We start from the raw sequence: 12604 nt of genomic DNA on the forward strand, positions 1-12604 counted from the left end.
AAAGTGATGTTACATGGTCAGTAAAGTGTTTAAACTAAACAGGAACATATCTGTTCAAATGCTTTGGGTATATTAAAAGGCAAATATTAATAGTGAAGCCTCTATATTATACTACAAGTAGTATAAATGCTTTCAATTTATTAATTCTCAGACACGGGCTTTGTGATATTTTTCTCTTATGTGGATTTATAACAACGATAAGCTTATTCTTTACATTGGTTGAGCGTGTCTGCAAATATTTTGTCATTTTAGGTATGTTTCATTAGGATATAAATAGCTACTATTGTGTTTCTTTTTCTATCCCATGTCCGTGTGCAAGCTAAACCTTATTGGGTAAGACTAGGCCAACCTCTAGCCAATTAGAGTATTACAATGTGCATAAAACAAACTTGCAACGTGTGAGAGTATTAAAATTTTTGGCAAAAAAAATGTAAAAAAAATTTGAAAGCAGAGCAAGCAGAAGTGTGGAAGCCCCTAAATGCACAGGTTCCAAAATCCCTCCAGTGGTTACCTTAAATAAATAATCCAATGTTAAAGAATCTCCCTGAACCTACAAGGAACTCATAGGAGGTTTATTACAAACCCGCAACAATACACAAATATGCTGTTCATTTTGCGCAAATATGCCAACAGTCATATGTACCTAGAAGAGAAGAAGAGATATGACAGCGCTTTGAATGTTGCAAAAATAACCTATATATAATAAATCAAACAAAAACATATTATATACATTAAAAAAATCAACAAATCCTCCCATCTAAAGCCATTTACTCTAATTGCCCACGGTTTTCAGCTTTGTAAGTGACCCATAGGGTGATTACATAAATTTGACTCAATGAACAGTTTGTACAATGTGTGAAATGGGTCTTGTTTTGAAACCATGCTCATACATCCAACTTCTTTCACTCTTAGTTCAATAGATCCTAAAACGCAGAAGAATGGTATTCCATTCACACTAACAAATATCAATATGTAGAAAAATAAACTTCTGTATGATCACTAGCCACAACTTTTATTGCCCATTTATATGAAAGGAAAATAATAGAAATGAAGAAATAGGGTATTTATTCAATTTGGAAAAGATCGTTATCTTCAAGAATTGGAGGAAAGATGCTCTTTCCTAATAAAGAATACAAGGGTTGGTGCAACCCCTCCAAAGCTTCAGGCGGACTCTTAAAACCCACCTATTCATCAAAGCCTATCAGCTCTCCTCCTAACTCACCCCTATTCCCCTTGTCTCACCCTCTCTGTGTCACCCCCCATTCGTTTGTCCCTCCCTTTAGAGTGTATACTCTAACGTGCAGGGCCCTCGTCCCTCGTGTCCTCCTTCCTCCACTTTCGTTACCACCAGCGTGCCTATGCCTTCCCTGCCTTTCTCTATCAAGGACTCTGATCCTGTTTGCTGCGCCCACTATACTGGGTACACGCACAGCTAATGCTGGTTTACTCCCTTATATTTCCCCCTCTTCCCATGCCTTATGCTTTTGGGAGAGGTTATCGCCCCTACCTACCTCCTCATTGCTAGTTATTTTGTTCTGTCCATATTGTAGTGCTGTGCCTTTAATATCATTCTACTGTTTTGTCCTGTTCTTCCATCTTATGCCGTCCTTTATATTCTCTGTGTGGCTCTGCGCATGCCTTATAAATAAAGGATGATAATAATAATAATAATATACAAACAGCAGGCAAATCAGCATTTATCAAAAAATATGCAGTGCACGTCTGCATTCTTTCCTGCTCATAAATTATCCTCCTGTGTGCTTTTCATCAACCTGTGTTTGTGTCTTGTTTTATTATCATGTTTTTGCTGTTACAGCTTTGATTCTTCAACCTGGAGATCCCCTAATGTACAAATTGAGGGCTGACATCAGAGGAAGAATGGGACTGGCCAAAGAAGCTATTGAGGACTATGAGCAAGCTATAAGACTACTGCAGCAGTCTGCCCAGATATAGTGAAACCATCACAGTATGTTAAAGTGTCTCTGTCACCTACACACAGTGGGGCATCTATTAACCAATATTAGCATATTTATTCACAAGGACCCATTATGCATTCTCATGTTGGTTCAGCACACAAAGTTGCTACCTCCATTATATGTAAGCAACAGGTTCACTTTAAAGCATGATCAGGCTGACCGTACCATTCACATACTGATCATTGCAAGCCAATTTTATAATATAAGCTGGCTCTTTCCAAGGCCAGATCTGCACCCCGAAAATCCCTTTCTTGTGATCAGCAGCATATAACAATAATAGTTGTGATGTTTTAAAGCTGCACTACCACCTACAGAAACGATTTCCCTGCTATCCAGAGCCCCAGGGACAGCTACAAGCAGCTATATTTTTTCCAAGGCTCTGCTGGTTCTGTAATAAAGCCCTTTAAATGGTGCAAGCGGGGCTGTGAGCAAGAGGACCAAAGCTGGCTGCAACATCTCACCCCTGGCTTTCAGCCATGACTGTGGACGGAACGGAGGGGCCCAGGTAAAAACGGCTACGGCTTGAAGAATGGGCAACTTAGTAAAATATTTTACAAGGTGGCAATGCATATTTAAAGTGAGTCATAGGGCCTGAGTCATTAAGGAGAGCAAAGCATAAAAAAGTAGTAACATTTGCACCTGGGTAAAACCATGTTGTATTGGAGGGGGAGGTAAATTTAAAATGTGAGGACAGATTTATAGTTTGGTTAGGGCATGTTCTAGATCAACTTTAAATTTCACTGTAATAATAAAGCTATTAAGTATTTGTGTGTTAGATGAAAAAACAGCCAGTATTTAACTTATGTGCAAAATAATAAACTAATTTGCACCCCTTACATTGTAACATGGTTTGTCCCAGAGAACATTTACTCCTTTTTTGCCTTAATGACTCAGGCCCATAGTTTTTAAGGAACATTAAGTATTATAAATGTATTTATTAACTTTTAAAACTCCAATCTGCCAATGTTCCAGATGTGCAATGTTTATTGACACAGATATATACCTTTTTATCAGAGTGTGGGTATTACAGCCACTTATAGGAACGTTTACCTTTAAAAAAAATACTTTTTTATTGTTTTAAAATTGCATTTTGCATGATCCTTGCCATTAAATAAATAAAGGTTTCCCTGTGTCTAAAAGATACTTTGTTGAAAAGCTATTTGGCTAATGAATAGCAGTCTCTACAGCCAACCTTCCTGAGCCTAATAAAGGAGAGAACTCCAAGGAACAAGGAAATAGGAGGTGAACTACGGGGCGTGTAGTACTTATCAAGAACAGGGGATTGTGCATACACAAAATGATTTATTCACACCAAAAGATTATAAAAGTAAAGGTTAGCATTTGCATATACAGAAAATATAAGTTTTTTTCTAACTGTGGTACAAAATTATAGATATCTTGTTCTGTCTAGATCCATGGGAATATATAACCAGGCAGGAAAGGTGCATGTAAAAGAATAAATATGCTTGACAATAAACCCTGAAATATATAGCAATGGTAGTCGTACCTTGTAGTAAATTGCAGAGAAACAAAGGGCCTGAGTCATTCAGAAGAGCAAGGCGAAAAAATTGATCCTGGACAAACCATGTTACAATGCAGGGGGTGCAAATTAGTTATTATTTTGCACATGAAGAAAATATTTGCCTTTTTTGTCATGTAGCACACAAATACTTGATAGCTTTATTTTTACACAGAAATTTAAAGTTGATCTAGGACATACCCTACCCCAAATATAAATCTGTCCCCACATTTACCTCCCCCTACAATGCAACATGGTTTTGCCAAGGTGCAAAGTTACTCCTTTTTTTTTACTTTGCTCACCTTAATGACTCAGGCCCAAAGTGTGTCCTTATAAATGCACAACGGTCGATAATTTAGGCACAGCTAAAAGAAAAATGGTAAAGGAAGCTTAATATACAATGTATTTTAGCTACAGCTGGAGCCTAAAAAGATTTTATCTTTCAGTAAATCCATAAAAGGGCGAAAACATTGTCGAACGTAGTGAGATTCAGAATAAGTATATGTAATAATGGAACAGTGGAACTGACACTGCAAACTCATAGGGGTGGAAGCCGTAATGATCATTAGCATAGTCTTTAACGAGAACACTTATATTCACAGCCTTCACCAGGGAGTCTTCTAAATAGAACCATTTTTATCTCTTCAGAACAGGCGGAAGCCTGTGCTTAAAGTTATCCAGAAACTCTCCATCATTGTATGTTGATGTTATATGGCTGCAGGTAGGCAAAGTATTAAGTGTCTCCAGCAGTAGCTGTATTGGGATCGCTCTACTTATACAGTGTAGATGTGTGCGATTATGTAGAGAACCGCAGTGGTGTCACTCATGCTTTTACAGTGAAGATTATGAATCGAGCTCTAGTCCAATCAGCGGTTGCTTAAAGTGTAAGCAAAGTGGGCAGTATTCCCTAATGCGTTTCACACGGGAACGCAGCCAGGCTTCTTCAGGGATATAGTGTACTGGTGGCTTTGTGGTTACCCAGGAAGCTCTTGACAACTGCACCAGGCAGAAGCTTCAACACCATTCATACATTTTGTGAAATTAGACTCCTTGATAAGTTTGAGTATTTGAGGGCCATCAAAGATTCCAGCTTTTAGTTTTTTCATACTTAGTCCAGGGAACAATCTATAAATGTATTTGAAGCAATCATCATCTTTGTTCAAGGCCTTAAAATTGTGTAGTAAGTCCCAGCTTGATATGGAGCGGTGGTTTTCATTAATTGACTTTATTCTTACTTGAAACACTCTGTATATACAAATTGTCACTACAACCACTCCGTATACAACTTGACCTATTTACACTAATTACATGTATACAAATATTTTACATGGACGAGAAACAAGAAAAACACAAAAGACAAGTGAACCACTCAACTGCCAACTGACTGCTGGTTGGGTGACCGACTGCTTATATACAGAGGAGAATATTCTAGAATGATCGCAGATTGAACACCTAGAATATTCACATGTTTCCCCTTCTAGAATGGTCTGGTGGATTCCCATAGGCACGTGTTATGTCTGACTTCCCTATTAATTGAGGGTATCCATTTTGTCAAGATCTAGAGCCAATTCGAAAAAAGCACTTGAATTTTTCAATTCAGTAACCACAGAAAATCCTTTTTCCGTTGGGCTGTGTAATGCATACATTATAATAAAGCTTTGCATTCATCACGCCCTCCCAAGCATTCATGCCATCCCCAAGTCACATCACACCACTCCCAGACAGATCACGCCAGACACATTTACAACACCCCCACCACAGACACATCACGACATCCCCTCCCTAGACATATCGAGACACCCCCAATATCCAAGGTCTATATAAAGATTTATCTTTATGAACTTTTGGTACCAAGAACCATATACAAAGCAAAGTCATCAGTTCTAAATGGATGAAAAACGGTTTCACCTTCAGCATAGGAAGAGGCTATTTACTGTAAAGGTGGTGAAGCTGTGAATCTATTACATCTCTTAGAATGGAAAAATTAATTGCATGCATTTCTTACATATAATGGGTATCTGCAGTTATAATTAGTAGAATACAGTATAGGGTGGGATTGATTCAGAGAATTCATCAAATTGGGGTCAGGGAAGGATTTTGTATTGGCAAATACTTCACAGAGGGTTTTTCTTTTCTCCCTCTAGGTCAACACAATTAGAATCTATATAAAGGGGGGGGGGTGTATTTTTTTACCACTGTTAACTTTGTTTGAACGTTGCATTTTAGCTCCATATTTTTCATATATGGAATTTTAAATTTATATGTTACGCAATCCTTAAAGCATGGTTAATAACCTCATTTAGCATGTTGGATCAGTAATAATTTTCAATTTTGTATTAGAACAACTAGTGAATACTGTAAACATTTTTACCAATCTGCATGCATCTGTGGCACAATGGTACAACAATGATAAACTATATCTATAACACTTTAATTAAATATAGTAGCTTAAGTAGTTTTGTTACTGGTCAAAAGTTAATGATTATTATTTGCAATGTGTTACAATTAAGACTGTTAAGTCTACGTTGAACTGTTTTTCAAATAGGACAAATTAAAGCACCAAAATGTTAGAGATAATCATTAGAAATTTGAAGCCATAGGCACAATTGTTTTTTGCAGCTTAAATGTCTATATTAAATAAATATAGATAGAAACAGTTATGTCATCACTTTGAGAACAATCTTTGGAACATTCTGTCCCTCAGGAAAGGTTTTTAATTTGACTGAAGTTAATGACACTGTAGCATTCGTCTGTGGAAAGGAACAGTTGTACCTATGGAGATTTCAAATAAATTTAGCAAAACTGCTGATCTGACATATGGAAACTAACACGGCAAATGGGGTTCCTGAGAATGTGACCATTAGCACTGCAGTATATCTGTTAATTTTCAGATAGCCAATCACATCTTCTTTTGACAGAAGGTTGTAATCTGTTAACCACAAGATAATGTTTCTTGATGTGTGTGAGACTGCAAAGTACTATAGAGGGTTTTAACTGTGCTTGTACTATAACAACATAGACAAGTAAAATAGAACTGTTGTGAATTGTGGCATCTGTATCTGACACAGCATAAACCAGATGTGTATGACACAAAGCCATCAAAAGGGGCTACTTGTGGAATTTACCCTCTTAAAGGCGACTAAACAACAGTGCAAGTTAGATGATTTGTTACAGGCAAATGGAAATGTTCCAATACCTTGACATTTCGTGAGAGGTCTATCATTGTGTTTATATTTGTTGTTTAGTAGAGTGGAAACTATTAGTTGTTTGTAGACATTTTATATGACTAAAGTCTCCCTGCACTGTCCTTCTATAACTATAAACTACTCACTTATGCTTCACTTTAATCATCTAATCAGTTCGGTTTCATACAGTTTGTTAGTAATAAAAACGATCTAACCTGGCCAAGCAAAATTATACACAAATGTCAGGTTGGTAATTGGCAATCTACCGCCTTTGCTGAACAATCGTATCAGTTTGTTCATACTTTATCAGACAATATAAATCATCATAATAGTTAACACTCCTAAAAAAAGGGAGTGTATTGTTCTCAGAATATAGAAAATTTAAATCTTGCAAAATGTTCAAATTTTTATAAACATAAAAAGGTGTATATATTTATTTCACATTTTTATATATTAAGTATGCGAGTAATCTTTCATAAAAGACAGTAATTATTAATTAGCCATCTGTAATGTATCCTAAACATATGTCAGTAGTTGATATTTAATAATACAACAGCTAATGAAACAAGCTGGCAGTAAATTAATTTGCCAGATTTGTCATTAAACTAATTCAAAGTATTGATAATAATCTAAAACAGAGGAATCTAACAAAGTGTTTGTTTGGCTCTAAAAACACAATGACAGAGCAGAACTTATAAATACTGTTATTTTTAAAAAGTGCCTTGAACTAAGCAGAGATCATGCTCAGATTTGGGGAAAGGCTATGGGCCTATGGCGGCAGGGGTTCAAGGTTAGCATTAATAATGTATTATTTAGAAACATTTCAATGGTGTGTCATTAAGATATAAAAAGACCTATTAACATTGTGATATTCAAGCTAATCTTGTCAGCAGATGACATGACAGTGAGTATGGGCATTTCTGCATGTCTTTATTTAGTCTCCTGTACCTGCATCCATTAGATGCACTCTGCTAGAAAATGTGGGTCTGATTCATTAAAGAACGCAAAGTGAAAGCAGTTTGTGTTTTTTGAAACGGACAGATACTGCAAGCAGGTACACCCATATTCAAGAAGAAGAGGATCTCAAGAAAATTCTCTGGTTGAATACGGGTCTAAAGTGCACTCTGCCTATATGGCCCTCTCTATATGCAGACACACACAGTGCACAATGCATGAATATTTAAAGTCCCATCAGAACGTACAGATTAAAAAAAGTATTACTAAATACATTAACATCTGTTAATATAGTGATTAATGAAAAAACAATTTAAAATAATGAATTTAGTTTTTCTTTTTAATGAAATACTTTTATCAGGATGTTATTAATGTCTACTGTACATAAAATGCCTTTTTACAGTTGCCCTTGTTTGCAGACACATGTTATAGCATGCCTATGTGCCCGTCATCACTATCACTTGGCACTTACATCTGCCCTCTAGTTGGTGCAAGTGATACGGCTGAAAATCATGTACCTTAGAGATGCCCACAGTCTGAATTGGACGGATGTGTGTGCGCTCAACCTTAGCACGTCCTTACTGTGCATTGACTATGTGCATACACCCATTCCACCCATGAAATCATAGGCTGTTGGAAGTGTCATTTGTGTTCAAAGATGAATTTGATGTATTTATATTCACAGGCGTATAGTTCTTTTCTGAGCTTGCAGTGTAATTGTACGCAAAATACGGTATGCGTCGGCATTTACGTTCCTTAATGAATCAGGCCCTGTATGTCACCATGGGGCAAGTTAGTAGCGAGGTGCATTTGCAAAATGGACTATATGAGTTCATTACATCTACTTGCTAAGAAAAAAAAAGTCTGGAAAAGTGGACATGTCATTTAAAGTATTAATTATTATTATTATCTTTTATTTATAAAGCACCACAAGGCTTTTGCAGCATCATATATAGGCGGTTAGAAAATACAACAAAATTCCGTAAGTACATATAGATAAGAACAATGGGTACAGATAAGCATAATAGGAAATGTATGAATGCAATTAAGCAGTGTACATCTGCACCCTACCACCACCAGAGGGGGCCTGATCAACCTACTTTGGAGAGCCTTTATAAGCACTATATTGACTTCCATCCCTGTGCTGCTCTCTCCTACCCTTTCTTGCAACTCTGACTACCCAGTGCTGCTGGTGTCTTAAGCTTACTTGCTGTATGGCTGGATCCTGGACTTTGGGGTTCTGTTTGGCAAAGAGATAGGTACTATTCACCTCCTGGAAAGCCAAGCAATGAGTGAATACTCTATCCCCCCCCCTTCCCCCGACTAGCGCTACATAAAAAGTAGCACCTACATTTAATAATTACTTCTCTTTCTGCCCCCAACCAGCCCCAAAATTAAACAGCATTTAATAAATATGCCTATTTCCCCACAACCATCCCCAGACATAATAGCACCCACAGACCCGGCGCTCCCATTAGGCAAGGTTAGGCAATTGCCTAGGGCGCCGGGCTCTGCAGGGCGTCGGGCTCTGCAGGGCGCCTTAAAATTAAAAAAAAATGACTGGCCATTTAAAACTGTGCTGCAGCCACCGCACAGCTTCCGAAAATACACGGGGAGGGGGGAAGGGGCTATGAATCTTACCTGCATTAAGCTGCTCCTCTCTGCTCTGTCTCCTCCCCTCCGCTCAATGACTGTCGGGCGTGACATCATCATCACGGCCCGACAGTGTCTGTGAGTGGAGGGGAGAAGACAGAGCAGAGAGGAGTAGCTTAATGCAGGTAAGATAAAGACAGACGTGGGGAGGGGAGGGAAGCGCCACCTTTAACAGGGTACCCGTGGCGGGGGGGCGCCGATTTTTAAAGGGGGCGCCGATTTTCACAGTGTGCCTAGGGCGCCAAGGACCCTAGCACCGGCACTGAGCACCCACATGTAATAATTAGGCCTCTTTCCCCAATTTACTTTTTATATGTGTATATTTACACATATACAACTATACTGTGTACTTCTTTCAGTCATGCAGATTTAGTCTAGTTGCATGTGTTTACAATAGGTAGGGATGTAAGTAGGTAGGCAGAAGATAGATTAATACAAGATAGAGGTTTTTTTTAAGCTTTTGAATACCATGACCAAAGATGAAATACAATTAAAAATGCATTGTACAGATGGGGCAACATTTATATAACTGGGTCAGCTCAACTTTTGGTAAACATGAGTACATCCATCAGAAACAGTCAGGGACATACTCATTTCTATTGCTATCCAGGATATAATCGGAGCAATCACCAACGCCACTTAGGCTATTTCTATTTTGACATCAGGGCTGTCTCATACCCCACTGTCCTTATCTACCTTTTGGCAAGAGAAGGCTGTGATAATCTCTCACTCTGATCCCCATAGTGAGTAATCAGGAGGGTAAGCTGTGATCCCCTTTTATTCGGGTGAACTGAGGAACCTGGCAGTTCTAGGACATCACATTACATGCCAGGAGAGTTACCCCTTTGGAGAAAATGGAAGACTTTAATTCCAACAAATGTTTTGCATGTAGTAAATGTTGTGAAACTTCTAGCTGGCTGCAACAATGAGACTAGTATCTTCAAGCGTCCCTCGATAGCACTGATGGTTGGCCATGGCTTGCAAAAAATACCGAGCAATGATGGTGGACTGCATTGCTATAGTGGAAAATGAGTGCAACTTTAGGAGGATCTCTGAGATCAGATGGAATAAGCTGATATCTTCTGCTGCCTTAAAATCTCTGTAGGAGTCACAATGGAACATGCATCAGCTCTTTTACTGAAGATGTGAAAAACTGCACTTGTATCTTGATGAAAAACAACAGGAGTACCACAACAATTTATCCACTGAGCCTTCGCTTATAAACTGGGCATTGCTTGCAAGGGTCACCCTGGCACAGGTGATCTGTTTCAATTGAAGAAGGGAAGGAGAATTTTGCAAGATGCTATTGACTACTTTTTCTTCCATAGACAATTCAGATCTTCATGAACATATTGCCCTAGTGCTTTTTGAGCTTGAGAAGAAGCTTTGTCGTCTTTTCACAAGGATTGAAAGGAAGGTTCAAATTGCTAATGCCAACAATGCAAAGTGCAATAGAACTTCATGTAGAGAAGTGTTAAGAATGGGGAGTGACCACTGAAAATGTCTGTTTCCAAGGCCAGCTGCTTTTGTCACATCAGAGGTTCTGATTGTATAGGTCTTTTTGCTCAGGAATGTGGACTCCCCAACCCCTGTCTTCTACAAAGCTTCAAAAGCATATAACTCTGTCAAAACTTCTGAACTTAAACAACACAGATTTGGATCAATTGACAGACTTCCTTTTGCAACATATCAGGGTGTAGCAGCAGTATTGGCACCTCCCAAAGGTACCCTCCCACTTGCCAAAATCAGCTAATTTTTAATGGTTCTTGGGAGGATGGGGGGGAGAAGCCTGGCTGAATTCAAAGGCAAGAATTTGGAACAGCTTAACATTGATGCAAACAGTAGGTTTGAAATATCATATCTACTTCTTTGAGTTTTACTTTTTACAGCGGTTATATTTATACATGAGTAAATCATAAAATTAGCTTTCACATCAAATACAATTATGTATTAGTAGTAGTAGAAAAAAAAATCAATGCATAGAAATCTAGATTATATTTCATGAACACTCCTGGTACTTGGCATAACATAAAAACCGATAAAAAATAAAACGTGGCTCATAACATATATTCACTTCTGATTATTTTGCCTTTTTTTTTAATAAGAAAGAGAAATCCTTCATTATGTTAATCCTTAAGAATCTCAAGTGTTTATAATGAATAATTAAGTGCTGTAAAAATGAGTCAGTGATTCTAAGTGATTATCACCAGCACTAACTGATATTATTTAAAATGCATATATTATCTTAGTGCATTGTGAAATCAGTTTCATAGGAGTAATGTCTATGTAAAAGTCATAGCTTGTAGCAGACTAAAGAGTAGTATCCCACACATCACTTGACAGTTTGATGTAATCTGGGTTGTTATGTTTAAGATCTACTACAGGATATCATTATTAAGAAGCAATGCACTAAGATGACTGCCATACAAGAAGTAAAAACAAAATTAATGAGCCAGTTTTATAATTGTGGTTCATTTACTGTAATTAGAGTGTGTTTTCCCCATTTCATTTTAAGTTTTAGTATGATAGATTTTTGAAACAAAATAAACCATTGAGCATTGTGTATGTATGTATATATATATATATTATAATGTGTTTCAGAAGTGCTATTTTTTTTGCTTCTGTTTTTCAATCAATCTTTTACTTGACCCAAAGATTACAACTCCTCTGTCCCAGCTAACTTTACAAACAGTAACTCTGCCAAAGTGACACAACATCTTAGTAGTGGTGAAGAGATGTGGATATAGCCTTTATTTAAACTTGAAACAAATTGAAGTCAACACTGTGACCAACTAACATCTCCCAAGGATTATGGTGACTGCGCCATTTCACTTATCCACCTGATGTTCATTACTGGTGACAACCATAAGCAGGATGCAATTTTCCTGGAAAGAACCATGAGGAACGCTGTAAAGTCCAGGTACCGGAAATCCCCCAGAGTATATTTGTATTGTTCCAGCTGTTATTGGGGACAACCAGAAAGTCTCCTCCCCTTACTTAACACATATTAAACGCTGCTCCCCAACTAATATATTGCCCTCTCCACCATTTCTTGGATTTGTACATTTAAAATATCGATGCCGATATCCGCCAAATGTTCCCAATCCTGCTTATATAGCACGGCTGAGTGGTCTTCTAACTCTTGAGCACTCTTGTCACCTGTCGGGATGAGAACATAAATCCTAAATGCTGAAATAGAATATTGAATGTCAGGACCCAAATAAATCTTTGCATGAATACCTAAATTAACCTGATCCGTCAACTCAGATAAATGTGTGACCAAATGAGCCCAGGAGGAGGTAATTGAGTTAGGCAAA

The 12604-nt window shown here is 37.8% G+C and overlaps 1 protein-coding gene across 1 annotated transcript in view; it reads left to right on the forward strand.

Moving 5' to 3' along the window:
* TTC6 (tetratricopeptide repeat domain 6) overlaps nucleotides 1-2558 on the forward strand; it is a 110114-nt gene extending 107556 nt beyond the window's left edge. Inside the window, exon 33 of the mRNA XM_075193637.1 lies at nucleotides 1817-2558. Within this exon, the coding sequence (XP_075049738.1) occupies nucleotides 1817-1953 (137 nt within the window). The 3' untranslated portion in view covers nucleotides 1954-2558. The remainder of the gene's footprint in view (nucleotides 1-1816) is intronic.
* The last annotated feature ends 10046 nt before the right edge of the window (nucleotides 2559-12604 follow it).

The sequence above is a fragment of the Mixophyes fleayi genome, chromosome 12, assembly GCF_038048845.1.
Source record: "Mixophyes fleayi isolate aMixFle1 chromosome 12, aMixFle1.hap1, whole genome shotgun sequence".
NCBI lineage: Eukaryota > Metazoa > Chordata > Amphibia > Anura > Limnodynastidae > Mixophyes > Mixophyes fleayi.